Below are 27,983 nucleotides of genomic sequence, written 5' to 3'. Positions count from 1 at the left end.
TTGATGCAGTACAATGTACACTTGTTAAACGTCACTAGACTGACTGGTATTTTATATCCCCATTTGCTGGGTAGGCCTATATTTTGATGCAGATCAGTTGTTAGTATTGTCACTTTGTAAGTTTTTTAAATACAATACATGAGTTTACATTAGTTGCTTCAGTCATATGAACAATAAATCATTAATATTAATGCCTTCTGTGTAATCTCTATGTAGTTACTGGCCTACGCTACTTTATTTTAATTCTGGTGGTACTTGGAGAGCCAAATCATTTCTAAGGTGGTACTCATGGTAAAAAGTTTGAGAACCACTGGTCTACCCGATTAACCCATAAAAAAAAAAAAAAACGTCGGGGAAAAAAAATAAATATTTTTTTATTTGGCACATTTACAAACAATATTAGCTATGAGAAAATATTTCTGCAAATGCAGTGGTTAAGTTCACGTTCAAAATAGGCCTACCGCCTACGTTATGAAGCCTAAGTGTAAGGTTTAGGTCACAAGATCAACTGTTTTTACAAGTTTTCACACTGTTGTGTGGTTATTTTTCCTGAATAAAATGTTTCTCAAAATTATCCCCCCCTCTGGTTTTTTCACAAATCGCACACTGTATATATATATATATATATATATATATATATATATATATACACACACACACACAAATACAAATAATCACTTTTGGCCAAAACTGTTCAAGTCATATACTCATCTTTTCTGAATAATTATCAATTTCTTAGCAATATTTTACATCTTTATGTGTATATATACACACAAATACAAATAATCACTCTTGGCCAAAACTGTTGGCCATTTCTCCACGAGGGAGAAATATATCTATACATCTAGGGGCTCAAGCAAGATGCAACATCTAGTGGCTTGAGCTGTAGCAATAATAATATTCTGTTTATAGCTAATGGAGCTGAGCTGGAGAAGGTGGAGCCTACTGTCGTGTCTGGGTCCAGTGCAACAACCACCGCAGGTGAGGAGCACTGCAGCTGTGACCCACAATAGGGACGTTTTATTATGTGCATATTTGTTATTTAGCTTGATGTTAACTGGGAAGTACAGTTATATATATATATTATAGACGTTTTCCCATAAGGAACCTCGAGAACGCTTTATATTAAGGCCCTTCTAATAAGCCTCCAAATAACCCTTCTTTGAAGTGACCTCTCCCTAGCAGATTAATAAATGATTCTGCACAATACTCGCGTAAAAATATCTCAACAACATCTGCTCAGCTGGCTACATGCACGATAAATAGATGGACACCAAACTCAGTCTGTGAAGGTATTTTCACGGGCTACTTTTATGCATTCAGTAACTTATTTACTTGCATTTTTTAAATTGTTGTACGGTTTTCTATTGCGTTGTAATTATCTGTCAATCTGCTCACACTCATTGGGAATTGGTAGAATTGGCATTGATGGACACGCGAGAGGTAATTCGCTGACAACACGATATACACGATATACACCCCCCACACACACACACACACACACACACACACACACACACACACACACACACACACACACACACACACACACACACACACACACACACAACTTTTATTAGCAATATAATAATGACAAGGTTATAAGATGCAAGAAATGCGCTAAACTATTAGGTTGTAACCATTGCGAAAAGTTCGTAATGGGTTTTGGGATGAGTGTTTCCTTCACTCGTTCAAAAATATTATGTATAAAGTCTTGTACCCTTGCTTTTTATTAACTTTTCCCCAAAAATAATTGCTTACGACTACCTTGACGAATGATTAGCTTTATGTTTATTTTACAGGTCTCATGGCATGCTACTTTATGAATGCTTACATAGAGCTGTTAGTTGGCCCCTAATACAGTACTTGAAGACGTTCAAGAAATTCAGCCTTGGTGCAGAATTACAGCCACTACAAGCCAGTCCCACAATGAGCTTTCCACAAACTTGCCGTTTTTTAGAGGGGGGTCAAGGTGGAGGTTGGGGGTGTGGCCCTAAGCAGCCATGTACCATGCAGTCGTTTTTACAGTGGATGCATCGCAATGGCGAGGCGCACACAGCTTTTTGCTTTGTTCTGTAAATATTCTAGAAAACTCTGGGTGCGCCGGCGGGAGTCCTTGAGCTCTGTATCTAAATACCATATTATACATTGATATCTATATAATATAATATATATTATCACGGCCAAAAGCTGTGCGCGCGGCGGTGGTGCGGTGGCGCGACGGTGGTGCCTCACGGTGGTGGGCAGCGGGGCTCCGGCAGGAGACAATCGCGGGCAACAATCACTTTCTCCTCCATGTCGCAGTTCATGTACTTCAGGGAGTTACTTTCCCCCGAAATCCTTCTCATCCATGGCTGAGATAACGCCCACAACGAGTCTTGTTGTGGAAATACCAGAGACGTTAAAGAACCCGATGTTTTAAGCCCAACACACACCGGCGCCGAAGCGGCGCGGCGAAAAGAACGTCCACATTATTTTGGAAGTGCTAGCCCACACTGGCGGCGGCTAGTCGCTTGGCGGGGCACTGCCCCACTAGGCTTCACACCACTGTTCTAATCCCTAGCGTCGCCGCCCCCTGTTTGGTACATCCCGGTTTGTTGATCTTCTTCTTTCAAAAAATATCACAACGGTGCTGCAGCGCGCCGCTTCCTATTGGTGCTAGGGGCGACAAATGATGCTCGTTAAATGCGCACCAAGCCCAAAGTCCAACACACACCGGCGTGAAGCGGCGCGTCAAAAAGAACGCCTCCATTATTTCGGACGTACTAGCCCACACAGGCGGCGGCTAGACACACGCAAAGGGACGGCAATTGACACTCGTGAAATGCCCACCGAGGCGCTTCGGCGCCGGTGTGTGGCCGGCTTTAAGCGGCATAACACCAACAGCAGAACAGTTATCCAAATAACAAAGAAGTGTACAACACTTGCGTTGCAGTGTGTGTATTCACACACACACACACACATGTGGCGCTCGCACGGTCGTAGCTCATTGGGCAAAGCAGAGAAAGGGGAGGTAACATGTACCCGTATGACGACATACAGGGAAAAATTCCAAATCGGCGCGTCTGAGATTAGATATTTCAAAGGCAGAGCAGGATAGCTAGTGCTCGTTTTACACTTACCACCAATTCTAGCTACTGGGGGACCATAGGCAGGCTAGGGAAACTCATATTATTGTTAGAAAACCTCATAAAGTGAAATTGTCATGCCATGGGACCGTTAAGAACTAAATCTGTGGTGATAAGATGGTCATCAAGCAGTGGAAAGCTGTTTCTTATCGCTACTTAACTTTACACTACATATTGTGTCGTGCCCACTGTAGGAAACATCAACTTAACCACTTAGTCTTCGGGCAATTTTTGCCATTTTTTAGTTTTTGCACTGCACCTACTCTAGAGCACTGCTCCTTCATAGTATGACCTCTAATCACATGCTTGGTCTCTTTGGAAAGCTGAGAACCTGTAGAATTGTATGACATTATCAGAAAAACTGTATCATGTACTGACACAGTGCTGGGAAGGCTACAATATTGTTTTTCCTTCCAGCCGGTTACACACACCTCTAAAACCAAGCTGATTGTAGTACCCTGGGTAACACCATATCCATTGGAAACACTACTGAGCCCTAGCCCTAGTTATTGTGATGCTGTGTGTAAAAGCAGATCAACAAAGCATAAAAGATGAAGTCTCCAGCTCCTTTTATGGAATGATATGTCCATTCGTTTTGGTCAGGGTCCTTTTTGAGACTCCAAAAAAGACCTTTGGCTACCCAAAATGCTTACTGTAAACAAAAGTGAACCCAAACATGTAGAAGCATAATCTTGGTATCAAAAAGAATGAAAGGTTACACACTGGGCTTTCTTGTGAACCATTTAGATGGCATACAAGATGTTCTATATAATGAGACAAGCAACATCACACAAATCAATTTTTTTGCTATTCCGCCTATGCAATTTTGACAAAGAAAAAGCTCAAACAAAGTGTTTTCGCAATTAATTCTACTTAAAAAGTGCAAACTGCAGTGGTATGAAACACCAAAACTGAAATAGTCAAAACGTCTATCCTCAGAGAGAGTGGAAGCCTTTCAGGCTTGTCTGGCACTTTTTTGCAGGGGGATGATGTTGATGTTGGATGAAGTTCAGAACGTGCCTCAGACTATTGGGTCTGACGGCGTCGGCGCTGGTAGTAGTCCCACTTGGCCGCCTCCATATGAGGCCGGTTCAGCGATGGGTTGCATCACTCAAACTGAACCCGACGTGCCATGTCCATCGCCGAGTTTTGATCTCCACGGCTTGCGTCTTGGCGCTGCGCCCTTGGGGACGCACGTCCTTTTTAACTACAGGCGTTACCATGGGAACTATCCTGGCAAGGAAGGTCCTTTCGACGGATGCCTTTCGGGCGGGCTGGGGAGCCGTATACGAGGGCAGAACAATAAATGGCACGTGGAGTTCACATATGCAGTTTGTTCACATAAACTGCCTGGAACTTCAGTCGGTGTCACTGGCGCTGAAACATTTTCTTCCCTTTCTGAAAGGGCAACATGTTCTAGTCAGGACGGACAACACCACGGTGGTGGCGTATATAAACCGTCAGGGGGAGCAATGCACACGTTGGCACACAGACTGACCATGTGGGGCAACACCCACCTGTTGTCGCTGAGAGCAACACACGTGCCAGGCGCGCGGAACTGGGGAGCAGATTTAATGTCCAGGGGCGACCCTCGTTATGAGGACTGGAAACTCCACATCGTGGTCATGAACCAGATATGGGAGAGATACGGTAGAGGGGAGGTCGATCTCTTTGCATCAGAGGAGAACACTGAGTGCCCTCTGTTCTATTCCCTAACCGGTAGGAACGCCCCGATGGGGCTGGATACTTTGGCATACGAGTGGCCGCTCATCCTCCTGTACGCTTTTCCCCCATTAGAACTGATCATTCCTACTCTCGCCAGAGTGTGATAGAAGGGTCATGCGCTGATCCTTATAGCCCCCCGTTGGCCGGGAAAATATTGGTTGGAGGAAATAGTCCAGTTGCTGTGCAGCCAGCCTTGGCCTCTGCCTCCTGACGCAAGCGCATGGGGAAATCTTCAATCCTCATCCGGAGCACATGGCTCTTTGGGCCTGGCCCGTGAAAGGATGTACCGACGGCTGGACTCCCATGGAATGTCATTACGACTATCCAGGGGGCCAGGGCTTCCTCTACACGTTACGCATATGACGGGAGTCATATGCGGAGTCGCGGAGCTTGGCTGCTCAGTGGGGTTTATCTACACGTTTGAGCCCTTACAACAGGTAGAGCTTAAGACGCTCTCGTTCAAGACGGCTTTGTTGCTCGCATTGGCCTCGGCTAAACGCGTGAGTGACATCCATGCGCTGTCGGTTAGCCCGGCATGTATACAGTTTTTGCGGGGTAACTCAAAGGTTTTATTAAAGCCGAATCCTGCGTTTGTTCCCAAGGTATTCGACTCTGCGTTGTCATACCGCCCTATTGAGCTGTTGGCTTTCCATTTTCCTCCTTTCTCGTACCAGAAGCAGGAGCAGCTGAATGCGCTCAGCTGCGCATGGGGGTGGGGTTTACGCGTCTATGTTGATAGGACGGCTGGATTCAGGAAATTGGAGCAGCTGTTTGTATCATGTGCTACGTCACACCTGGGGAAGCCTCTCTCGAAGCAGCGTTTATCAAACTGGATCGTGGGGCCTGTAGCCATGGCCTATAATAGCGTGGGTTTGGAACCCCCTGTCGGCCTGCGCGCACATTCGACTCTCGGCATGTCCGCATCATGGGCACTGTTTCAGGGGGTCTCATTGGAAGAGATATGTGCGGCTGCCTGCTGGGCGACGCCTCACACTTTCACTAGATTATACAGGTTGGATGTTACTGCGCCTAATCTGTCTCACACTGTCTTGAGCGTTGGATCAGTGAAAATGCCTGTTTGATGGGTTTGCACTGGTACTTCTTTGTCAATACGGGAGTTACTATATCCCATAGTGAGATACCGAGCGAATATTGAAAGAAAATTTAAGGTTAAGAAATTAACCAAGGTTTTCTGATATATGAGTGAGGTATCAATCTCATCAGACCACCCTCCTTGCCCGGAGCGAGGACGTCATGAAGCAGACGTCCCCTACAAGCAGACGTCATGTCTGTTGGCCAGTCACGACTGGCGTAGTGTAAAATTGCTTCTGGCGGACAGCGCAAGGGGCGTGTCCCATAGTGAGATACCTCACTCATATATTAAAAAAACCTTGGTTAATTTCTTAACCTTAAGATACCATGAATCAGACGACAATAGCGGAATACAAACCCTAAATCGCAGTTTTCTACAAAAAAACATTGCAGTGTTGCAGGTTTTCTATTTTTCGGCAGCTAAATCCAGCAAAAATCCAGCAAAATAAGAAGCGGCACATTGGTGGTATGGTGAGCCCTATAATGCAACCCCCTGTAGCCGGCTGGATGCCCCACTTGGCTCTCCCAAACAGACAAAACACGTTATCATCAAAATGGGGTTAGTTTTTTGAGGGAAGAAAATATAATGAACAAAATGAAAAAAGCAAAATAAAGGAAATCATAAATAGGCACGGCCTACAGCTTAAACATGGCATTATTATTGGTGTGATTCAGATGACTCGGACACCAGCCTTCCGAGCTGCAAGTGGGGAAATCTCCCAGCTTTCTTGCGGCATTCCATGGAGGCACGGCCCCCATTTGGTCGGGCCCCCTCGGAATTCTGAGAGTATACCGAGTTCAGTTATGACGCTCTCAACAAATATGGCTGTGCCCGTGAAGAGATTTATTTTCTATGTATTTGTAGCTAGGGCTGGGAATCGATCCGAATTTCCTGGATCGATCCGATTCCGATTCATAAGGTCACAAGAGAGAGAGTGAGAGAGAGAGAGAGAGAGAGAGAGGCCTGCCTTGGGCTGAATGTATGTAAAAGTGTGCTAGATGGTAATAACATAGGCCTACCCATGGCAGGAGTAAAACAATAGACAGGAACTAACCAACCAGCTCAGCCACAAGAACAAAGTGAAAAAATTATGCCTGACTGAGAAGAGTCCTAGTCTTCAGGAATTGTGTAATTTTTCTGGAGAAAAAGGAGCTGGTCAACATGCTGTGGAGTGAGGCAGCTCCTTTGAGCACTAACAATGTCTCCAGCTGTTGAGAAAACTCGTTCAGATGGGACACTGGTCCCAGGTATGCAAAGATATTGCTTTGCAAGGCCTGCCAAAAGAGGGAAATCCTCTGCATGCACCTGCCACCATGTCAGTGGATTTTGTGAAAGAGGAATAGCTGGCACTTTCCTGTAGGTGGCGATCTCTTCCTCTGCCCTTTCAGTTGTTGTTTTCTTCTGTAGTGGAGTTGGTGGTGTGTACGCCGACCCCAGTAAAGCCATCAGAGCAGAGTCTTTGGGCCTCTTTGGTTGAGTTGGTGCAGGTGCAGGTGCAGGTGCAGCCACATCCATTGAACCATGGGTGTTCTCTTGCTCTGGTGTAGTGTTCTGATGCAGAATAATATTACAAAAGAAAATAATACACTAATTAACCTGAATTCAGTCTTTTGCAGCTCAATTAAGAAAAAAATTGTCTAAATATTCAAATGGGCAAACTATATCATCTGCAAACTTACATCGGTTGATGGGTTTGGATGAGCAGCTTCAGAGGTCAATTTCAAGAAGACAGCATCACGTGCCTCATTAGACAGGAACGGTAGGGTCTTGAAACGTGGATCCAAGGATGATGCTACACACAAGGTCTCCTTCAGGCCTTCATATCTATATAGAGGAACATATATCACATTAGATAGATAGCAGGGTAGGTCTACAGTAAATGCAGGAACAGTCATGCAAACACTATTATGAATATTACAGTTTTGAAAAATCACTGCTCTATTCTATGAGAAGATGAGAACAAAATCAGAGACAAATCTATTTAAAAACTACATATGCATTTCAGTGCTGCGTACTACTACACAGCCATGTTAAATGAACATACCTTGAACTCAAGTTCTGGTGGACAGCAGTTTTGAGCTACTTAATGATGGACGTGTCTTCGGCAGTGCATGCCATCTGATTAAGCAGTTGAAATTGCAGCGGGGCAACCATTGACATGGTAGGGGACTCCTCCTCAGAGATGGCTAGGGTGGCGGTCTTCATGGGTCCGAGGCATCTAACCACGTCCTCTGCAGTGGTGATGTCCGTCTCAGTCAATGTGCAGAGGTCATTCTCCCTCCTGCGGACGTCGGGGGACAGCAGCGCTGCTGAGATGGCTGGCTGCTGCTCGAGGAAACGGCCCAGCATATCCAGCGAGCTGTTCCACCGGGTCGTGACATCCATCACGAGTTTATGTTGCGGCAGTTGAAGTAGCTGTTGCTTATCTTTCAGTGAGTGGCTCGCAGTGGGACTTCGGTGGAAGAACCCAACAATCCGCCGTACCCGCCCCAGTAAGCGTGCGATAGCAGGAGTTTTTAGTCCTGCTTGGGATGCCAGGTCGAGGAGGTGGGCGAAACAGCCCATGTGAAAACGACCCATCAAATGCACCGCTTTCACGATGTTGGCTGCATTATCCGTAACAAGAGCGGGTTTTTGTCAGAAATTCCCCACTCTTCTATGGCTTCAGGGAGCAGGTCTGCGAGATTGCTTGCAGTGTGGCTCGTTTCAACTGCTCTGGTCTGAAGGACGCTAGCGGCTAGTCTCCACTCCTCGTCGATGTGATTGTCAGGTAGGACACAGTATTTCTCGAGGTCCAGCAGTCACATGTCAACGCCACCCTCTCGGCAGATTTCAGTGAATGCACAAGGGCATCTTTTGTTTTCGCATACTTTCGTGGAATCACCGTTTCGCTCAGATGTTTGCGACTGGGCAGGACATAGCGTGGTTCAAGCCTCTTGATCAGTAGTTTAAATCCAGCATTTTCCACTACGCTGTAGGGTCGGAGGTCTTTATTAATAAATATTCAGACACCCTCGGTTATGCTCAAGGCACGCGTAGAATTCGAGGGAAACTTAACCCCAAATGCCTTTTCCAGTGCTGTTTGGTTTGCGGCAGATTTAGCTAGGTCGCCGTGGTGCCTGGATAAGTGGTTGCGGAGATTCGTGGTATTGCCACTATATTTTACCTCTGTCTGACACAGTTTGCACACTGCTTTTGTTCTGTCTAGTTCGTCTTTGTCCTCGTAACGTCTGAATCCGAAGTTTTGCCAAACATCAGCCTTCATTCCAGAAGGTGATTTTAGTGGTGCCGCTTCAGCCATCTCGCTCTCTTAAGTTTCGGTTTCGTTTAGCCGGCACTCGCTTTTTATAGTGCGCCTTGCGCGTCAAAGAAAATAGTGCCTTTAGTCACCTGGAAAAGATCGATCCAGACATTTTTGGATCGATATCGTGCTTTTTGAGCGTGAATCGATATCGGATCGTGGATCGATTTTTTGAACACAGCCCTGTCTCGCGCTGCTGGTAGGGTTTGCTGGCCGCGGGCAGCTCTCATTACACAGTAGCAGGAGTTTGTTGGGCTTGACGTGCCGAGACAGCTTGTACACGACCTAAAGCCTGTCTGGCCTCACGTGGTAGGAGACTGTAGTCTATTACCTGGAAGACAATAGGCGAGGGAAGAGGACTAACAAGTCAACTCCAAAACACTCCCCCTTAGATGGGGGTTGGGCGTGGGGCCAGTGATCCCACCTCGTAAAAACAGAATAGCTACCAAAACATCGATGAAACCCAAGAAATCCTTACCCCTTGGGAAAGAAGCCTCTTCAGCACCTCAAGCTAAAGAGATGATGACGACGTGCCTGGAAAACCGAAAGGAGACAGCACGTCCGCAACATGGAACGTGAGGACCATGTACGCTGGGGGAAAGGCAGCAATGATAGCGGAGGAAATGAGGAGATATAAAATATCTCTCCTTGGTCTGGGAGAAACCAGGTGGCTCCAGTCAGGGCAGGTCAAGCTGGCGAGTGGAGAGACCATCCTCTACTCTGGACATCCAGATGACTCTGCACCACATACTCAGGGAGTAGCATTCATGTTGTCCAAAGAAGCACAGAGGGCCCTGATCAGCTGGGAACCCATCAATTCAAGGATCATTACAGCCAAATTCCAAACCACACACAAGAAAATAAACCTCCAAGTGGTACAATGTTACGCCCCCACCAACGACACTGATGACGAAACCAAGGACCAATTTTACAACCAACTACATCACATTCTACAGTCCAGGAAAGAAAAGGACATCATGATCTTGATGGGAGACATGAATGCAAAGATAGGTGGAAACAACAACGGCTACGAGCTAATAATGGGAAAAGAAGGACCAGGCACCATGAATGAGAATGGGGAGAGATTTGCAGAAGCCTGTGCAGACAACAACTTGGTCATTGGTGGGTCAGTGTTCCAACACAAGAACATCCATAAAATAACATGGGTGTCTGCTGACCACATCACAGAAAATCAAATTTACCACATCTGCATCAGCCAGAAGTTTAGGCACTCGCTGCTGGACGTTAGAGCCAGAAGAGCAGCAGATGCAGGGTCTGACCATCACCTCCTCACAGCAAAGATTCAGCTGAAATTAAAAGCCATGAAACACAGAGAAGGAAGGGTCAAATTTAACATACAACAATTTCAGGATATAGGTACAACAGAACTCTACAAAATCGCACTGCACAACCGGTATCAAGCACTGGAAATAGAAATAGAAACCCCCAGGGAAGTGGATGAGATATGGAAAGGTCTGAAAAACATGTGGAAAGACACATGTGAGGAAGTAGTAGGGAGACGAAAGACAACAAACCCTGGCTTTCCACAGACACCACCAGAAAAGTGAGCGAGAGGAGGGGGAAAAAGGAGGCATGAAACGGAAGCAAAACCAGAGCAACCAAGATGGCAGCACAGAGAGACTATGCAGCAGCAAACAAGGAAGTGAAGAAAAGTGTAAGGAGAGACAAGAAGAAATACATTGAGGATCTAGCACAACAGGCAGAAGAAGCAGCAGGAAAGAACAACCTGAAGGACCTATACCTAACCACTAAAAAGCTCACAGACAGATTCAGACACACACAGGCACACATTAAAAATGCACAGGGTGTACTCACAACCAAGGAAGACCAAGTGAAGAGATGGACTGAACACTTTAGAGCACTGCTCAATAGGCAGGCCCCACATCTGACAGCAGAAATCCCACCATCACCAAACTTGGTGAAGATAAACTGCAATCCCCCCACCAAGCCAGAAATCAAAAAAGCCATTAAGACATTGAGAGGAGGGAAAGCAGAGGGACCCGACGGTATTCCAGCAGAAGCCTTGAAAGCCGACATCGAAACCTCTACCAACATGCTCTACCACCTACTGAAAACCATCTGGGAGGAAGAATGTGTCCCATCAGACTGGAAAGATGGACACATTGTGAAAATCCCAAAGAAAGGAGACCTCAGGGAATGCAAGAACTACCGCGGAATTATGCTCCTATCAACTCCAGGGAAGGTGCTCAGCCGGATCCTGCTGGAGAGGCTTCAGAAGGGGTTGGATGAAAAACTGAGGGAAAACCAGGCCGGCTTCAGGGAAAACAGATCCTGTGGAGACCAAACCGCCACCCTCAGGATTATCATTGAGCAGTCCATCGAATGGAACACTTCTGTCTATGTAAATTTCATAGATTTTGAAAAAGCCTTCGACAGTGTGGATAGGGAGATGCTGTGGAAACTGACGGCCCACTACGGGATCCCAGCAAAAATAACCAACATCATTAGGAGCACCTACCAAGGGATGCGATGCCAAGTCCTCCATGAAGGATGCATATCTGAGCCTTTTGAGGTCCTGACTGGTGTGCGGCAAGGGTGCTCGCTCTCTCCACTTCTCTTCCTCCTCTGCGTAGACTGGATCATGATACAAGTAACCTGCAATAGCCGAACTGGCATACAGTGGAGCCTGACAGAGCAGCTGGAAGATCTGGATTTTGCTGATGACCTGGCACTACTGGCTCACACACATCAACAGATGCAGGAAAAATCAGGCAAGCTAGAGGATACCGCTGCTCTGCTCGGGCTCAAAACTAACTCATCAAAAACCAAAGTAATGAGAATTAACAGCAACAACAACACTCCCATAATCATGAACCAAAACCAACTAGAGGAAGTAGCCAGCTTCACATACCTGGGGACTATCATTTCTGTGGATGGTGGTACAGAGGAGGACGTCAGAGCCAGAATTGGAAAGGCAAGGGCAACATTCAACATGCTCAACAATATCTGGAAGATGAAAAACCTGTCACTCAAGACCAAACTACAAATCTTCAATTCAAACGTCAAGTCCACCCTTCTATATGGCTCTGAAACCTGGAAGACCACCACTAACATACTCAATAAGCTGCAGACTTTCACCAACCAGTGCCTCAGACGCCTCCTGGGAATCTACTGGCCCAACACCATCTCAAACGCCAACCTGTGGGAACTCACCAAACAAGAAACAATAGAAACCCAAATCCGGAGGAGGAAATGGAAGTGGATAGGCCATACACTCAGAAGACAGAAGTCAATCACGAAGCAAGCCCTAACCTGGAACCCACAGGGCAAGAGGAAGAGAGGCAGACCGAGAACCACCTGGAGAAGAACCACAGAACAGGAAATGAAGAGAGAAGGGCTGTCCTGGCCTCAACTGGAGCGGAGGGCCCAAGACAGGAGAGGATGGAGGGGTTTTGTCGATGGCCTATGTTCCTTTGGGAACTTAAAGGCCTAACTAACTAACTATTTGTAGCACGTTGGTCAAATATTTTAATGCTTTTACACACTTGATTACATTGCTATATTATTCCGGTCACCAATTTATGCATTGCACGGTCTTGCTGTGCGTGCAATACAATGTCGACTTGTGTTGTTTGTTTTCAAGCTGGTTTGCTAAAGAGGCTAATGTAGCTAACAATAAACAACGACTAGCCAATTTCATGACACAGTCTCAAAGATGAACGGTAACGCAATAAGTGCTCCGAGACCGGAAATTAAGTCACAAGTGCAACTCGGAAGGCTGGTTTCCGAGTCATCTTGATCACACCATAAGCCTAGGCAAGGCAAGGCAAGGCAACTTTATTTATGTAGCACTTCTCATACACAAGGCAGAATCAAAGTGCTTCACATATAAACATTGTCATAAAATAAAATAATAGATAAGTAAAAGAAAACATTTGCAATAAATTAGTAAAATAGATAGAAAATAAAGGCAGAGTTAAAAAAGCAATGTATTTAAAGGTGCCATGGCATGAAAATCTCACTTTATGAGGTTTTCTAACATAAATATGAGTTCCCCTAGCCTGCCTATGGTCCCCCAGTGGCTAAAACTTGCGTTCGGTGTAAAACGAACACATGTTCGAGGCAAGGTGTTCTGCTTGCCTTTGAAAAAACGGAGGCTCAAGTGCGCTGATTTGGAATGTGGTTTCATATATCGTCACATAGCATCTAAGCTCCTCCCCTTACTCTGCCTGGCACGCCCAGAGAATTTGGCCCTCCAATGACACACGACTGTGCGAACTCCACGTGTGTGTGTGTGTGTGTGTGTGTGTGTGTGTGTGTGTGTGTGTGTGTGTGTGTGTGTGTGTGTGTGTGTGTGTGTGTGTGTGTGTGTGTATACACACACTGTAACGCATTCAAAAAAAGTATTCAAATAATAAAAGGTATTCAAATAATATTTGAAAATCTGTCAAATATTATTTGCACCTCGGATACACGCGCACACAATGGAGAGGCTTTTATGATTTGTATGAAATCAATCTGTTTATTTCTCCCACTGCGCCATCAACATTCAACATCAAAATTATTTCAACGTGGGCTTAGGCAGATGGCAATTTATTTATTTTACTGAACACAGCCTGCATGACGGTGAACTAGACACCAGTCAAAAAAATAACTTCACACGGTGTGTCTTTTTACAATTTATTTAGCATTCGTAGTGTTGATCAGCAGAGAAATAGTCGCCAAAGACGTTGACGTCGCTTAGCAACCGAGGACGCTGGGGTTGATAAGTTACCGGACTACTTGGGGATTGATACGATATAAAAAAAATAATAACTTTACTTGACAGCGGTCATTATATGCTTAGCAACGGTGAATTATCAAAAAATTGTTCACCACCGGGAGTTGTGCAGGCCCATGCAAGTGAACGGAGCGTTCAACAGCATTGAGAAGAGCCGTGTAATAAATAACAATAGTCACATTAATTTTTCAATAATCGACGTGACTCCGACTATTCGACGATCGTTGCCCATCCCTACCTTCTAAGACGACTAATGCTGTAATCCATTTGGATGGTACGTTGGTACGTGCAAGTCGTAAGTTGCAAATCTCCCAGCTTTCTTGCAGAATTTGCGGAGGCACGTCCCCTTTTGGTCGTAGTAAATATCCCGTTTCTCATATAGTCATTGCTAATGTTAGCTACATTAGCCTCTTTAGCAAACCAGCTCGAAAACAACTTTACATTGTATTGCATGCACAGCAAGACCGTGCAATGCCTAAATTGGTGACCGGCGTAAAGTAGTAATGTAAGTGTGTGTTGTAAAATGACCAACGTGATACAAATGCAAAGAAAATAAATCTCTTTATGGCCGCAGCCATTTTTGTTGACGAGTAGTACGTTCGGCCTCATTGAACTCGCTCTACTTTCAAAGCGACGAGATTCTAACTTAACATGAACGTAGAGTTTATAGAATTCTAAAGATACTATGTTACACAGGCCCTGTATTCTGCAGACCACTCTAGAACTTGTTTGTCGTTTTTGTGTCAGGCTGTGAGTGTGCGTGCATGCTTAGGCTGAATCACAATCACGTCAAGACAAATCTGATTGTACACATTGAAGATAAATAAAATATTTTTTAAATTATCCCTCCCTTCATCCCATGTACTGTGGTTAATTGTTGGTTAAAGCACCCTCACCTGGCCCAAGTCACACAGATTAGACTCTGGGGCAGGTTGATTGGAGTTTATTAGTTTCATCGCAGTCTATTAAAGCCATTCAGCATAGTTCAGCCCAGTGCAAAACCATCAGCCATTAACAAGAGTAGCCCGGGCAACATTATTTTTCAACTTGTTTGTATGTTTTTCAGTTTGTTTCACAACATTAAACATGTTCGAATATGCTCATGTGTGGCACCGTTGCAATCGCCTGGCTCGCAGTGGGACTTCGGTGGAAGAACCCAACAATCCGCCGTACCCGCCCCAGTAAGCGTGCGATAGCAGGAGTTTTTAGTCCTGCTTGGGGGCTACTCTTGTTAATGGCTGATGGTTTTGCACTGGGCTGAACTATGCTGAATGGCTTTAATAGACTGCGATGAAACTAATAAACTGGGGGGGGAGACTGTTGTTGACCGGGGAGGGGGGGGGGGGGAGACACGTTTGTTGAGGGGGGGGACGACGACACACGATTGTAGGGGGGGGGGGGGGGGGGGGGGGGGGACACGTTAGTTGAAGGGGGGGGGGGGGGGGGGGGGGTACACACGTTTGTTGAGGGGGGGGAGACACGTTTGTAGGGGGGGGGCACGCTCGACAACGAGAGTTGGTTTTTATTGAACGAGACTTCAACACGGAACAGCTGCACGAAACGATGGTCACGTCACTCTCGGTGACGGTGTCGACAATAATGAACACACGAACAATGTTAATAGAACAACATATACATGTTTAATGGTAGTAATTAGCTGTCGAAATTGGAGGCCTTAATCAATACTGAGCAGCTATTGATTTGCTTCCCGATAAAGATTTGTCACAAATGACATGTTATTTAGCATCTACACGTTGAGCTGAGTCCAATGACACCAAGAACGACACTCTAGCTAATGGTAACATGTATTTTACATGGTACACCTAGGTCTAGGACATGATCTCGGTGTAGCAAGAGGCCGAGCTTGATCTCATTGGACTCAGCTTAACGTGTAGATGCTAATTAACATGTCATTTGTCAAAAATCTCCATCGGGAAGCAAATCTATAGCTGGTCATTATTGATAAAGGCCTCCAAAATCGACAGCTAATTACTACCCCGAAACATATTCAAATATGATCATGTGTGGCACTGTTGCAATGGTCTCGAAACGTCGATGTCAAAGGACACCTTGTTTGCTCTGTTGCACCACCGGGAAGATATTTTCATACTTCTAATGGATTGATTCATATTTTAAGGTTCTCGGAGTGAGACTTTAAGTGGCTGCAGCAGAAGTGTTGAGACGAAAGATGATATCAAGATATTTATAGAATATTCCCATTCACATTATGATTCTTCGTCGTAACATCCGACCAAACATCCTTTACATTCACAGAGCGAAGATTATGAAAGTCCAGGCTCAGCAAGTGCTCCATCTCGTTGCACCTGCACCCAGCGGCTCGCTTGCAAGATTTTGGCCTGAAGTTCTTCCCAGAACTATACCCTAACAGTCCAATATGCATATCTGAGAATCAGGCCTCTCTTCAATAATGACAAAATGTAATGAGAGAAATACAGATCTCACTTTTTGTTATCTCATAAGCGGCGTGGTGCCGGCTCCTTTTGACCTTTTGACCCCAGACTTCAAAGACGTGGCCACAGGCCAGCGGTGTCTACACACATTAAGCCACAAATGTACACCTCCATCCCGCCAAAAATGGGGCCTAGAAACTAACCTCTGTCTTATGTACATTGACTGTACTGTTGGAGGTCACGCCCCTTTTCCAGCCTTTTCGAGATAGCTAGGGATGCTAAAATGTTGACAAACATTTCCTGGGGCCCCGAGAACGACATATGCAAGATTTGTAGTTCTAGCCCATAGAGAAAAAAAGTTTTCCCAAATGGACTGTCATTTGGACAAAGCCCCTTCAGAAGTGTTGCCTGCGAGACCTAATGGTTCAGAATGTGGTGGAAAAAAAGTTTTTGAGATAGGAAGGTCCTACCGCCCTGAAATTTGAATACCATATTCTAGGGCCTAACTGGGACCCCCGCACCGAAACTTGGCCCGGTCGGACCCCGAGTGCAGGAAGGGGGGGCCTGGACTTTCATAATCTTCGCTCTGTGAATGTAAAGGATGTTTGGTCGGATGTTACGACGAAGAATCATAATGTGAATGGGAATATTCTATAAATCTCTTGATATCATCTTTCGTCTCAACACTTCTGCTGCAGCCACTTAAAGTCTCACTCCGAGAACCTTAAAATATGAATCAATCCATTAGAAGTATGAAAATATCTTCCCGGTGGTGCAACAGAGCAAACAAGGTGTCCTTTGACATCTACGTTTCGAGACCATTGCAACAGTGCCACACATGATCATATTTGAATATGTTTCGGGGTAGTAATTAGCTGTCGATTTTGGAGGCCTTTATCAATAATGACCAGCTATAGATTTGCTTCCCGATGGAGATTTTTGACAAATTACATGTTAATTAGCATCTACACGTTAAGCTGAGTCCAATGAGATCAAGCTCGGCCTCTTGCTACACCGAGATCATGTCCTAGACCTAGGTGTACCATGTAAAACACATGTTACCATTAGCTAGAGTGTCGTTCTTGGTGTCATTGGACTCAGCTCAACGTGTAGATGCTAAATAACATGTCATTTGTGACAAATCTTTATCGGGAAGCAAATCAATAGCTGCTCAGTATTGATTAAGGCCTCCAATTTCGACAGCTAATTACTACCATTAAACATGTTCGAATATGCTCATGTGTGGCACCGTTGCAATCGCCTGGAAGCGTAGATGTTGAAGGACACCTTGTTCGTCCTCTTACGCCACCGGGAAGATATTTACATGCTTCTGATTGACTAATGAATTGATTCAGCTATTCCCAGAAGTCTGGGGTCAAAAGGTCAAAAGGAGACGGCACCACGCCGGGGTGGATCCAGATCTCGGGCAACAGCGCAGGGTTGCCAGGTCCTGCAAAAAACGTGCCCCCCACATACCGTTCAAAATTCACCCAAAATGTCCTAGAAGCATCCCAAATAAAAAATGATATTATTGGCCATTTTGGCCAACGTTTTGAAAGTAATACTATTTGAGGGAATATTATTTTGTTGTTGTTTTAGCAGCGAAATGCACCGTGTGCGTGTGTGCGTGTGTGTGTGTGTGTGTGTCTTTGTCTGTGTCTGTGTGTCTGTGCGTGCGTGTGTGTGCTTGTGTGTGTGTGTGTCTGTGCGTGTGTGTGTGTATAACACGCTATTTTATGTTGAAATGCGACGTAATCCAGTGTTCACGAAACGTACACTGTCAACGTAGGTATGCTTTTGGCGACTGGGTTGGCTCTCAGATATACGTGTTTCTAACAAGATGATATCATTAAAAGTTACATAAAGTAACAGTTTAATAACACAAACGCAGGAAGCACGTGAGCTGCTAATTTAGCGAAAGCAACCTGACGTCGTTGAAACATGCGAGCGAGCCGATCAAATCCTAATAACTATAAAACTAAAGATCAGACACAATCACTGACTGAAGATTATGCAAGTGAAATGTTATTAGAAACACGTTTAACGGTGAATCGGTCCTAAAATATTGCATTTCCCATTCAGATAATAAAGATTAATAAAGATCATACACATTCACTGACTGAAGATTATGTAAGGAAAATGTACATTTCTCGCTAGAAATGTCATTAGAAACGCGTTTAATGGTGTATCTGTCCTAAAATATTGCATTTTCCATTCAGATAATAAAGATTAATATAAGCTACGCCGTGTTCCGGAGCCGCGGGGGATTCTGGGAATTGGGGTTCTCAGTTGACAAATGGGGCTTTTGTTAACTTGTTTTGTTGTTAGGATTAAGTGGGGTTAATGGGTTCGGGATGTTATGTGGTTGTGTGTTGTTCTATTAACATTGTTCGTGTGTTCATTATTGTCGACACCGTCACCGACGTGACCATCGTTTCGTGCAGCTGTTCCGTGTTGAAGTCTCGTTCAATAAAAACCAACTCTCGTTGTCGAGCGTTCAATAAAAACCAACTCTCGTTGTCGAGCGTGCCCCCCCCCTACAAACGTGTCTCCCCCCCCCCTCAACAAACATGTGTTCCCCCCCCCCCCCCCCTACAATCGTGTGTCGTCCCCCCCCCCCTCAACAAACGTGTCTCTCCACCCCCCCCCCCCCCCCCCCCAACAAACGTGTCTCCCCCCCCCCCCCCCTCCCCGGTCAACAACAGTCTCCCCCCCCCCCCCCTAAACAATCGTGTCCACAATTTGCCGCGAAAGCCGTGAAACCCAAACCCCGAAACCCGCCTGCACAGCGGCACACGTGGATACTGTAGGTATAACACGCTATTTTTTACGTTGAAATGCTACGTATCCAGTGTTCATGGAAACGTACACAGTGGACGTTTTTTCTTGGCGACTGGGTTGTCCTCCGCCACCACCTATGCCCGAAATGGAGGGAGACCCGAATCGCTCCTCAAATTTCGTCAGTTCAAGGCTAGGGTCCACCCGGCCTCCTCCAGTTTCTATTATGGACCGCTTCACAGCCCCAACATATTTTTTTTGGTTCTGACCATTTTTACTTCACCTTATTCAGAATAAAATTACTTTTAACGCAATGCAAACGATAGCCTACAGGTCAAATGTGAAATTTTTAAGCAGGATCAATTGAACATCAATTTTACATTTGATTAATTATTCAAACCTCTTCCGTAGCCCAATGCCCAATGAACACACTATTGACTGCAACAGTGATTAGCTTCCATATAGCGTTTTTTGGCTTGCCTTTAATGCCAGCTTTTTGGCTACCAAACAAAATCAGACAGTTCGCATCAGCTAGTGACACGAGTGTCTCAACTTCGGTCTCCGAAGAATTCCTTATTTTTTTTCGTTGGACGTTTGTCCTTGTCATAAAGGTTAGGGGCGAGACTAATAGGCTGTCTAATTCAGGGCTTTATCAGGCACAGATATCAATATGACTAGTATTGCTTGCTGGTGAATTGCAATATTAATTTGTTATCCTACTTTTTGATTTTCAGGAGTGACATGTCAACTGCTGATAGAGAGAGGAACCACTTATCTTGATGTATATAAGGACCGATTTTTACCTGGAGAAATCGTTTCGGTGAAATGCGCCCAAGGCCACTGGTTTTCCTTTAATGATCAGCAAACCCAGAAAACAATTACTTGTACAGAAAGTGGGAAATGGATTTCAGCTGGGGTCATTTGGATGGGGCCATGCCAAGGTAGGCAACATTATTTTCATGCATCAATTAGTTGTAGATCTATAAATATTCTTAGGATTGTTGTCCTCATATGTGAACCAACCAGGTCGCCCCGATCCTTCAGCTTTGATTGGATTGCTGTGTTTTTTAAACAATTGTTATCAAATTAAAGTAAACCAAATAAGTTCACGTAAGTGCCCAGAAATCTATATTGAGAACTATGTAGATGTCACAGAGTATGATTTGGGAAAACAATCATGAACTACTATAAATTCCCACTGAGACACAATTGTGCTTCTTTATTCAGTGATCAGATGTCAGGATCCAAATGACCCTAATTTGAAGGAACGGCTTCAAAGTACACGATATGGTGGATATGCATACTACCGGTGCAAAGAAGGCTTCTGGCCAACTGCTTATGTTACAGCTAGATGCACGGAAAACGGATGGACACCAAACCCACTCTGTCGTAAGTTGCAAATCTCCCAGCTTTCTTGCAGAATTTGCGGAGGCACGTCCCCTTTTGGTCGTAGTAAATATCCCGTTTCTCATATAGTCATTGCTAATGTTAGCTACATTAGCCTCTTTAGCAAACCAGCTCGAAAACAAACGAAACAACTTTACATTGTATTGCATGCACAGCAAGACCGTGCAATGCCTAAATTGGTGACCGGCGTAAAGTAGTAATGTAAGTGTGTAACAGCATTTAAAATCTAAATTAAAATGACCAATGTGATACAAATGCAAAGAAAATAAATCTCTTTATGGCCGCAGCCATTTTTGTTGACGAGTAGTACGTTCGGCCTCATTGAACTCGCTCTACTTTCAAAGCGACGAGATACTAACTTAACATGAACGTAGAGTTTATAGAATTCTAAAGATACTATGTTACACAGGCCCTGTATTCTGCAGACCACTCTAGAACTTGTTTGTCGTTTTTTGTGTCAGGCTGTGAGTGTGCGTGCATGCTTAGGCTGAATCGCAATCACGTCAAGACAAATCTGATTGTACACATTGAAGATAAATAAAATATTTTTTAAATTATCCCTCTCTTCATCCCATGCCCCAAACATGACGTACACAATGTTGTGGAACAGAAACTACAACCAGAGATATTTATAAGCTATAATTTTATTGTCATCGAAGTTTTAAAGCTTCGCCACCGGGGGTGCTGCAGCCACTGCCGCACCCCTACTTCCCGCGCAACTGGGTTGCTTCATAAATAGGCGTCAGTTAACGCCTATTCAGCAGGCAAATATTACGTGTGCGAGTGTCTGTACTGTGGTTAATTGTTGGTTAAAGCACCCTCACCTGGCCCAAGTCACACAGATTAGACTCTGGGGCAGGTTGAGTTTGAATCATACACTAAAAAAATTAGATTTATTTTAATCCAAAGTGACAATTAAGGCTCAGTACAACCAAAGCAATCCCAATTAGATGACGCAATTGCCAAGGGGGCAGAGTTTATGGAGTTTATTAGTTTCATCGCAGTCTATTAAAGCCATTCAGCATAGTTCAGCCCAGTGCAAAACCATCAGCCATTAACAAGAGTAGCCCAGGCAACATTATTTTTCAACTTGTTTGTATGTTTTTCAGTTTGTTTCATCATCAATAGATGTGGAAATTAATGTTTGGTTTTGGGTTAACATTGTGTGTGCCCTTTTTTCTTTCTTTTTCAGTGCCCTCCCAATGCAATTTACCAAAAAGAGTAGAGAATGCAGTTATTACTGAAAATAAACGGGTGGTCTACAGGGATAGTGCCAGAGTAACCTACATATGCCGTACCAATTACAGAATGGAAGGAGAGAGTATAATTAGATGCCAACGTGGTCAATGGACTCAAGTAACTCCTACTTGCATTCGTAAGTTGTTTTTTTCTAATGGCATCGCACACAAATCTAGGATTTCTTGCATTGCGACAACTAAGGTCGTAACGGTGACCCGGGACCGTGGACGTTTGCATCACGGATTCGCTCTCTTTTTCAGAACCATTATTTCAAATTTCTTTGATTCGGGTTATCTGGTTATCATTTATGCCTACGTTGTTATTATGCTCTTAAAATACAACAATCATCCAAGTGATATTTAAGTGATTAGAGGAAGACTCATGCTTACTAACAATGCCTTTAATGATCACTTATTATGATATTGTATTTATTTTAATGTACTGGGCACTTTCAGGAGTTGAGTGGACCTACACCCCGTCATGAATATATCTATGCATCCCTTAAGTACTCAGCATTTCCTTTATTTTGTCATCCATCTGTATTTACAATTCTTTTTTTATAAGAAGTATAAATTACATGCAATGCAAAATGTTTTCTCGAATATGCTCAATGTAATCCTCATTGCTTGGCAGGAGCATTGACTGAATGACGGAAAACTCATGTTTTGGTGCTCATAATAGCATTAAATAAGGATGTATGTATTAATACGTTTTAAAGTGACATAATTGTCATCATCTAATTGTAAGTATTCTTAAAGGAGCATTTCACCGGTGGAGACATGAATCTGTATGGAAAGTGGGTCATATATGTAATCGAGTAGTAACATACATTTCTAATTTGGTGCCTTCTTGACAGAGAAAAGGCAGATAGGCTGTTTCCCAATGTGAAGGCTGCAGCCGTGTTAGAACACTTCCTTGTGAGTCGCGTCCTATGGAGATTAGGCTAGAGGGCTGGCTAGAGCGCTGCCTAGCGTTTGTAGACTTCGGGGTTTGGAACGACTTGCTAGTGTGGATGCGCTACTGCTTCCGCTTTTTAATACTGCTCCAACCGGAAATATTTAAATATTTTAATTGTTGAAATTGTTATTGTTAATTGTTAATCGCAATTTTTAAATACCCCGTACAGCTTCTGAACGCAAAGTATTGTGGGCATTTTTGCTTGAAAAATCTTGGAATTCTCCAAATCAAAGGGATTTGGAACAGTACTTTTAGGCGTTCTCTGATGTAGCGTCCTTAAAAAGATGTTCGTTGAGCATGCTTCCTTCAAATTGGGAAACAGCTAGTGACTTTAAGATGACAACTCCCACAATGCCAATCAGCGTTCACTCCCTGAAGGAATGTGAATCGCAGCAGCAGGAGAAAGTGATTGTTGCCGTTTTATATAATATTATATAATATATAATATATTATAATATATAATATCACGGCTAAAAGCTTTGTGCGCTTCCGGATGATATTATGAATTAAAGACTGCGTCGGGTTCTCTTACTTCTCTGGTACCTCCACAACAACTAAAGTCCTGCACGGGTCCTGCATGGGTATCGGGTACCCTATGGGGTGACCCGCACAATTTGGATGTCAAAAAAAGTTAGGGGCAAGACTTCTGAAGACGTGCTTTTATATGGGCGTGTTACGTTAATTATTGTAATCGTACGCTGGGATTGGTGTGATACGAACGTTTTGTGAATCTCACGTGGGTTTGTCAGATGATTCATCGTAAAATGAATAATGCGTTCAGATTTGCGCTCATTCCTACATTTGTTTGATAAATGAGGGCCCATAAGTGGCTGCAGTGTAGGTTGTCTAATTCAGGGCTTTATCAGGCACAGATATCAATATGAGGGCTATTGCTTGCTGGGTTATGGCAATATTAATTTGTTATCCTACTTTTTGATATTCAGGAGTCACATGTCAACTGCCGCAAAGGAGAGGAACCACTTATCTTGATGTAGATAAGGACCGATTTTTACCTGGAGAAACCGTTTTGGTGAAATGCAACCAAGGCCACTGGTTTTCCATTGATGATCAGCAAACCCAGAAAACAATTACTTGTACAAAAAGTGGGGAATGGAATACAGCTGCAGAATGCCAAGGTAGGCAACATTATTTTCGTGCATCAATTAGTTGTAGATGAATAAATATTTATATTGAGATATATCTATATTGAGAACTATGTAGATGTCGCACTGTATGATTTGCGAAAACAATCATGAACCACTATAAGTTCCCAATGAGTCACAATTGTGCTTCTTTATTCAGAGATCATATGTCAGGATCCAAATGACCCTAATTTGAAACAACGGCTTCAAAGTACACGATATGGTGGATATGCATACTACTGGTGCAAAGAAGGCTTCACGCCAACTGATGCTCGTATGGCTACATGCACGGAAAACGGATGGACACCAAACCCACTCTGTAAAGGTATTTTCATTTTTATTGATATGTGGTTTCTTGCATTTTCTAAATTGTTGTACAGGTCTGTCAACGTTCTCATAAACATTGAGCTCTATCATCGACCCTTCTACACAGGGCCAGACATTTTGTAGAGAGACAGCACCACCTATTGAACGTAATGTGACAGGAAAACGACGGAAGTGGCACGCTTTAGCACCGGGTAAAGAGTGATTATATAGTCCAGAATAGGGATGTAACGGTCACCGGTGAAACTGCAAACCCCCATAAAATGGAGTCAATAACAATTACCGTTTTCATTTCGTTATCCACACGGTGGATAACCGTGCCCGCGGTGTGGAAACCTTGTGCTTAAATCCTTCCCAGCGCTTCATCCGAGTCTCCTGAAGTTGCCGCGCAGGCACACTGTGTAGCCTACAACAAAATGTTTTTAATTTTCTTGTAGTTGGAATCATGGCGGAAGGAGGAGACGACAGTGCTCAAGACATCCATCAGCTTTCGAATAGGGATGTGCATTTTTGGCAAAAATACTTGGGATTTGGGAAAACAATCATGAACTACTATAAGTTCCCACTGAGACACAATTATGCTTCTTTATTCAGCTTTATTCAGATGTCAGGATCCAAATGACCCTAATTTGGAAGAACAGCTTCAAAGTAAGGGGATTGGTGAAAATGCACAATACCAGTGCAAAGAAGGCTTCACGCCAACTGATGCTCGTACGGCTACATGCACGGAAAATAAATCGGGTTATCTGGTTATCATTTATGCCTACGTTGTTATTATGCTCTTAAAATTAAAAAAGCATCCAAGTGATATTTAAGTGATTAGAGGAAGACTCATGCTTACTAACAATGCCTTTAATGATCACTTATTATGATATTGTATTTATTTTAATGTACTGGGCACTTTCAGGAGTTGAGTGGACCTACACCCCGTCATGAATATATCTATGCATCCCTTAAGTACTCAGCATTTCCTTTATTTTGTCATCCATCTGTATTTGCAATTCTTTTTTTATAAGAAGTATAAATTACATGCAATGCAAAATGTTTTCTCGAATATGCTCAATGTAATCCTCATTGCTTGGCAGGAGCATTGACTGAATGACGGAAAACTCATGTTTTGGTGCTCATAATAGCATTAAATAAGGATGTATGTATTTATATGTTTTAAAGTGACATAATTGTCATCATCTAATTGTAAGTATTCTTAAAGGAGCATTTCACCGGTGGAGACATGAATCTGTATTGAAAGCGGGTCATATATGTAATCGAGTAGTAACATACATTTCTAATTTGGTGCCTTCTTCACAGAGAAAAGGCAGACAGGCTGTTTCCCAATGTGAAGGCTGCAGCCGTGTTAGAACACTTCCTTGTGAGTCGCGTCCTATGGAGATTAGGCTAGAGGGCTGGCTAGAGCGCTGCCTAGCGTTTGTAGACTTCGGGGTTTGGAACGACTTGCTAGTGTGGATGCGCTACTGCTTCCGCTTTTTAATACTGCTCCAACCGGAAATGTTTCAATATTTTAATTGTTGAAATTGTTATTGGCGACAGTAGTTTGTTTAAACACCAGCTACGTACATATTAAAACAAATCAATCCATTAAAAATATAGGCTTTCATTACGTTGCAAAAACTTTGGGAAAAAAGGTCTCTAAGCCAAATTTTTTGCATTTACAGAATGAATCTATAAAAAGCAATACAGCACAAAATATTTCTGAAAGCGTTCAAAAACGTAACTTGTGTAAAGCAATGTGTATTGCTTTCTATCCGCAATTTTTAAATACCCCGTGCAGCGTCTGAACGCAAAGGATTGTGGGCATTTTTGCTTGAAAAATCATGGAATTCTCCAAATCAAAGGGTGCGAAAAGGGTGCAAATTTCCAAGTGTCCTCAACATTGGAACAGTACTTGTAGGCGTTCTCTGATGTAGCGTCCTTAAAAAGATGGTCGTTGAGCATGCGTCCTTCAAATTGGGAAACAGCTAGTGACTTTAAGATGACAACTCCCACAATGCCAATCAGCGTTCACTCCCTGAAGGATTTAGCATAACAGCCAATCAGCGTTAACTCCCTGCAGTCCTGAGTGAATCGCAGCAGCAGGAGAAAGTGATTGTTGCCGTTTTATATAATATTATATAATACATAATATATTATAATATAATATCACGGCTAAAAGCTTTGTGCGCTTCCGGATGATATTATGAATTAAAGACTGCGTCGGGTTCTCTGACTTCTCTGGTACCTCCACAACAACTAAAGTCCTGCACGGGTCCTGCATGGGTATCGGGTACCCTATGGGGTGACCCGCACAATTTGGATGTCAAAAAAAGTTAGGGGCAAGACTTCTGAAGACGTGCTTTTATATGGGCGTGTTACGTTAATTATTGTAATCGTACGCTGGGATTGGTGTGATACGAACGTTTTGTGAATCTCACGTGGGTTTGTCAGATGATTCATCGTAAAAAATTAATAATGCGTTCAGATTTGCGCTCATTCCTACATTTGTTTGATAAATGAGGGCCCATAAGTGGCTGCAGTGTAGGTTGTCTAATTCAGGGCTTTATCAGGCACAGATATCAATATGAGGGCTATTGCTTGCTGGGTAATGGCAATATTAATTTGTTATCCTACTTTTTGATTTTCAGAAGTGACATGTCAACTGCCGCAAGAGAGAGAGAACACTTATCTTGATGTAAATAAGGACCAATTTTTACCTGGAGAAACCGTTTCGGTGATATGCAACCAAGGCCACTGGTTTTCCATTGATGATCAGCAAACCCAGAAAACAATTACTTGTACAAAAAGTGGGGAATGGAATACAGCTGCAGAATGCCAAGGTAGGCAACATTATTTTCGTGCATCAATTAGTTGTAGATGTATAAATATTTATATTGAGATATATCTATATTGAGAACTATGTAGATGTCGCACTGTATGATTTGCGAAAACAATCATGAACCACTATAAGTTCCCAATGAGTCACAATTGTGCTTCTTTATTCAGAGATCATATGTCAGGATCCAAATGACCCTAATTTGAAACAACGGCTTCAAAGTACACGATATGGTGGACATGCACACTACTGGTGCAAAGAAGGCTTCAGGCCAACTGATGATACAGCTAGATGCACGGAAAACGGATGGACACCAAACCCACTCTGTAAAGGTATTTTAATTTTTATTGATATGTGGTTTCTTGCATTTTCTAAATTGTTGTACAGGTCTGTCAACGTTCTCATAAACATTGAGCTCTATCATCGACCCTTCTACACAGGGCCAGACATTTTGTAGAGAGACAGCACCACCTATTGAACGTAATGTGACAGGAAAACGACGGAAGTGGCACGCTTTAGCACCGGGTAAAGAGTGATTATATAGTCCAGAATAGGGATGTAACGGTCACCGGTGAAACTGCAAACCCCCATAAAATGGAGTCAATAACAATTACCGTTTTCATTTCGTTATCCACCGGTATCCACGGTGGATAACCGTGCCCGCGGTGTGGAAACCTTGCTTAAACCGTGCTTAAATCCTTCCCAGCGCTTCATCCGAGTCTCCTGAAGTTGCCGCGCAGGCACACTGTGTAGCCTACAACAAAATGTTTTTCATTTTCTTGTAGTTGGAATCATGGCGGAAGGAGGAGACGACAGTGCTCAAGACATCCATCAGCCTTCTAATAGGGATGTGCATTTTTGGCAAAAATACTAATCAATATTTGCTGAG

The 27,983-nt window shown here is 43.7% G+C and overlaps 1 protein-coding gene across 1 annotated transcript; it reads left to right on the top strand.

Moving 5' to 3' along the window:
* Positions 1-914: 914 nt before the first annotated feature.
* On the top strand, positions 915-27,983 carry LOC130393013 (complement factor H-like). Its single transcript, XM_056603579.1, has 7 exons — positions 915-981; positions 21,798-21,980; positions 23,746-23,937; positions 24,104-24,268; positions 26,907-27,098; positions 27,265-27,426; positions 27,880-27,983. Exons 2-7 carry the CDS (start codon positions 21,914-21,916, stop codon positions 27,966-27,968), a joined length of 867 nt encoding a protein of 288 aa, XP_056459554.1. The 5' UTR covers positions 915-981; positions 21,798-21,913; the 3' UTR covers positions 27,969-27,983.

Source organism: Gadus chalcogrammus, chromosome 12 (genome assembly GCF_026213295.1).
Source record: "Gadus chalcogrammus isolate NIFS_2021 chromosome 12, NIFS_Gcha_1.0, whole genome shotgun sequence".
In the NCBI taxonomy this organism is placed as follows: Eukaryota; Metazoa; Chordata; class Actinopteri; order Gadiformes; family Gadidae; genus Gadus; species Gadus chalcogrammus.
Note: the sequence above shows the minus strand (reverse complement) of the source record. Positions and strands in the feature narration are given on the sequence as shown.

Bases quoted from the DNA above. Each gene is read 5' to 3' on its own strand.
- LOC130393013 (XM_056603579.1), top strand. From the start codon at position 21,914: ATGGAAGGAGAGAGTATAATTAGATGCCAACGTGGTCAATGGACTCAA. The intron at 24,269-26,906 runs GTATTTTCATTT...TTTGATTTTCAG, and splicing joins ACCAAACCCACTCTGTAAAG to AAGTGACATGTCAACTGCCG. The intron at 27,427-27,879 runs GTATTTTAATTT...ATTTTCTTGTAG, and splicing joins ACCAAACCCACTCTGTAAAG to TTGGAATCATGGCGGAAGGA.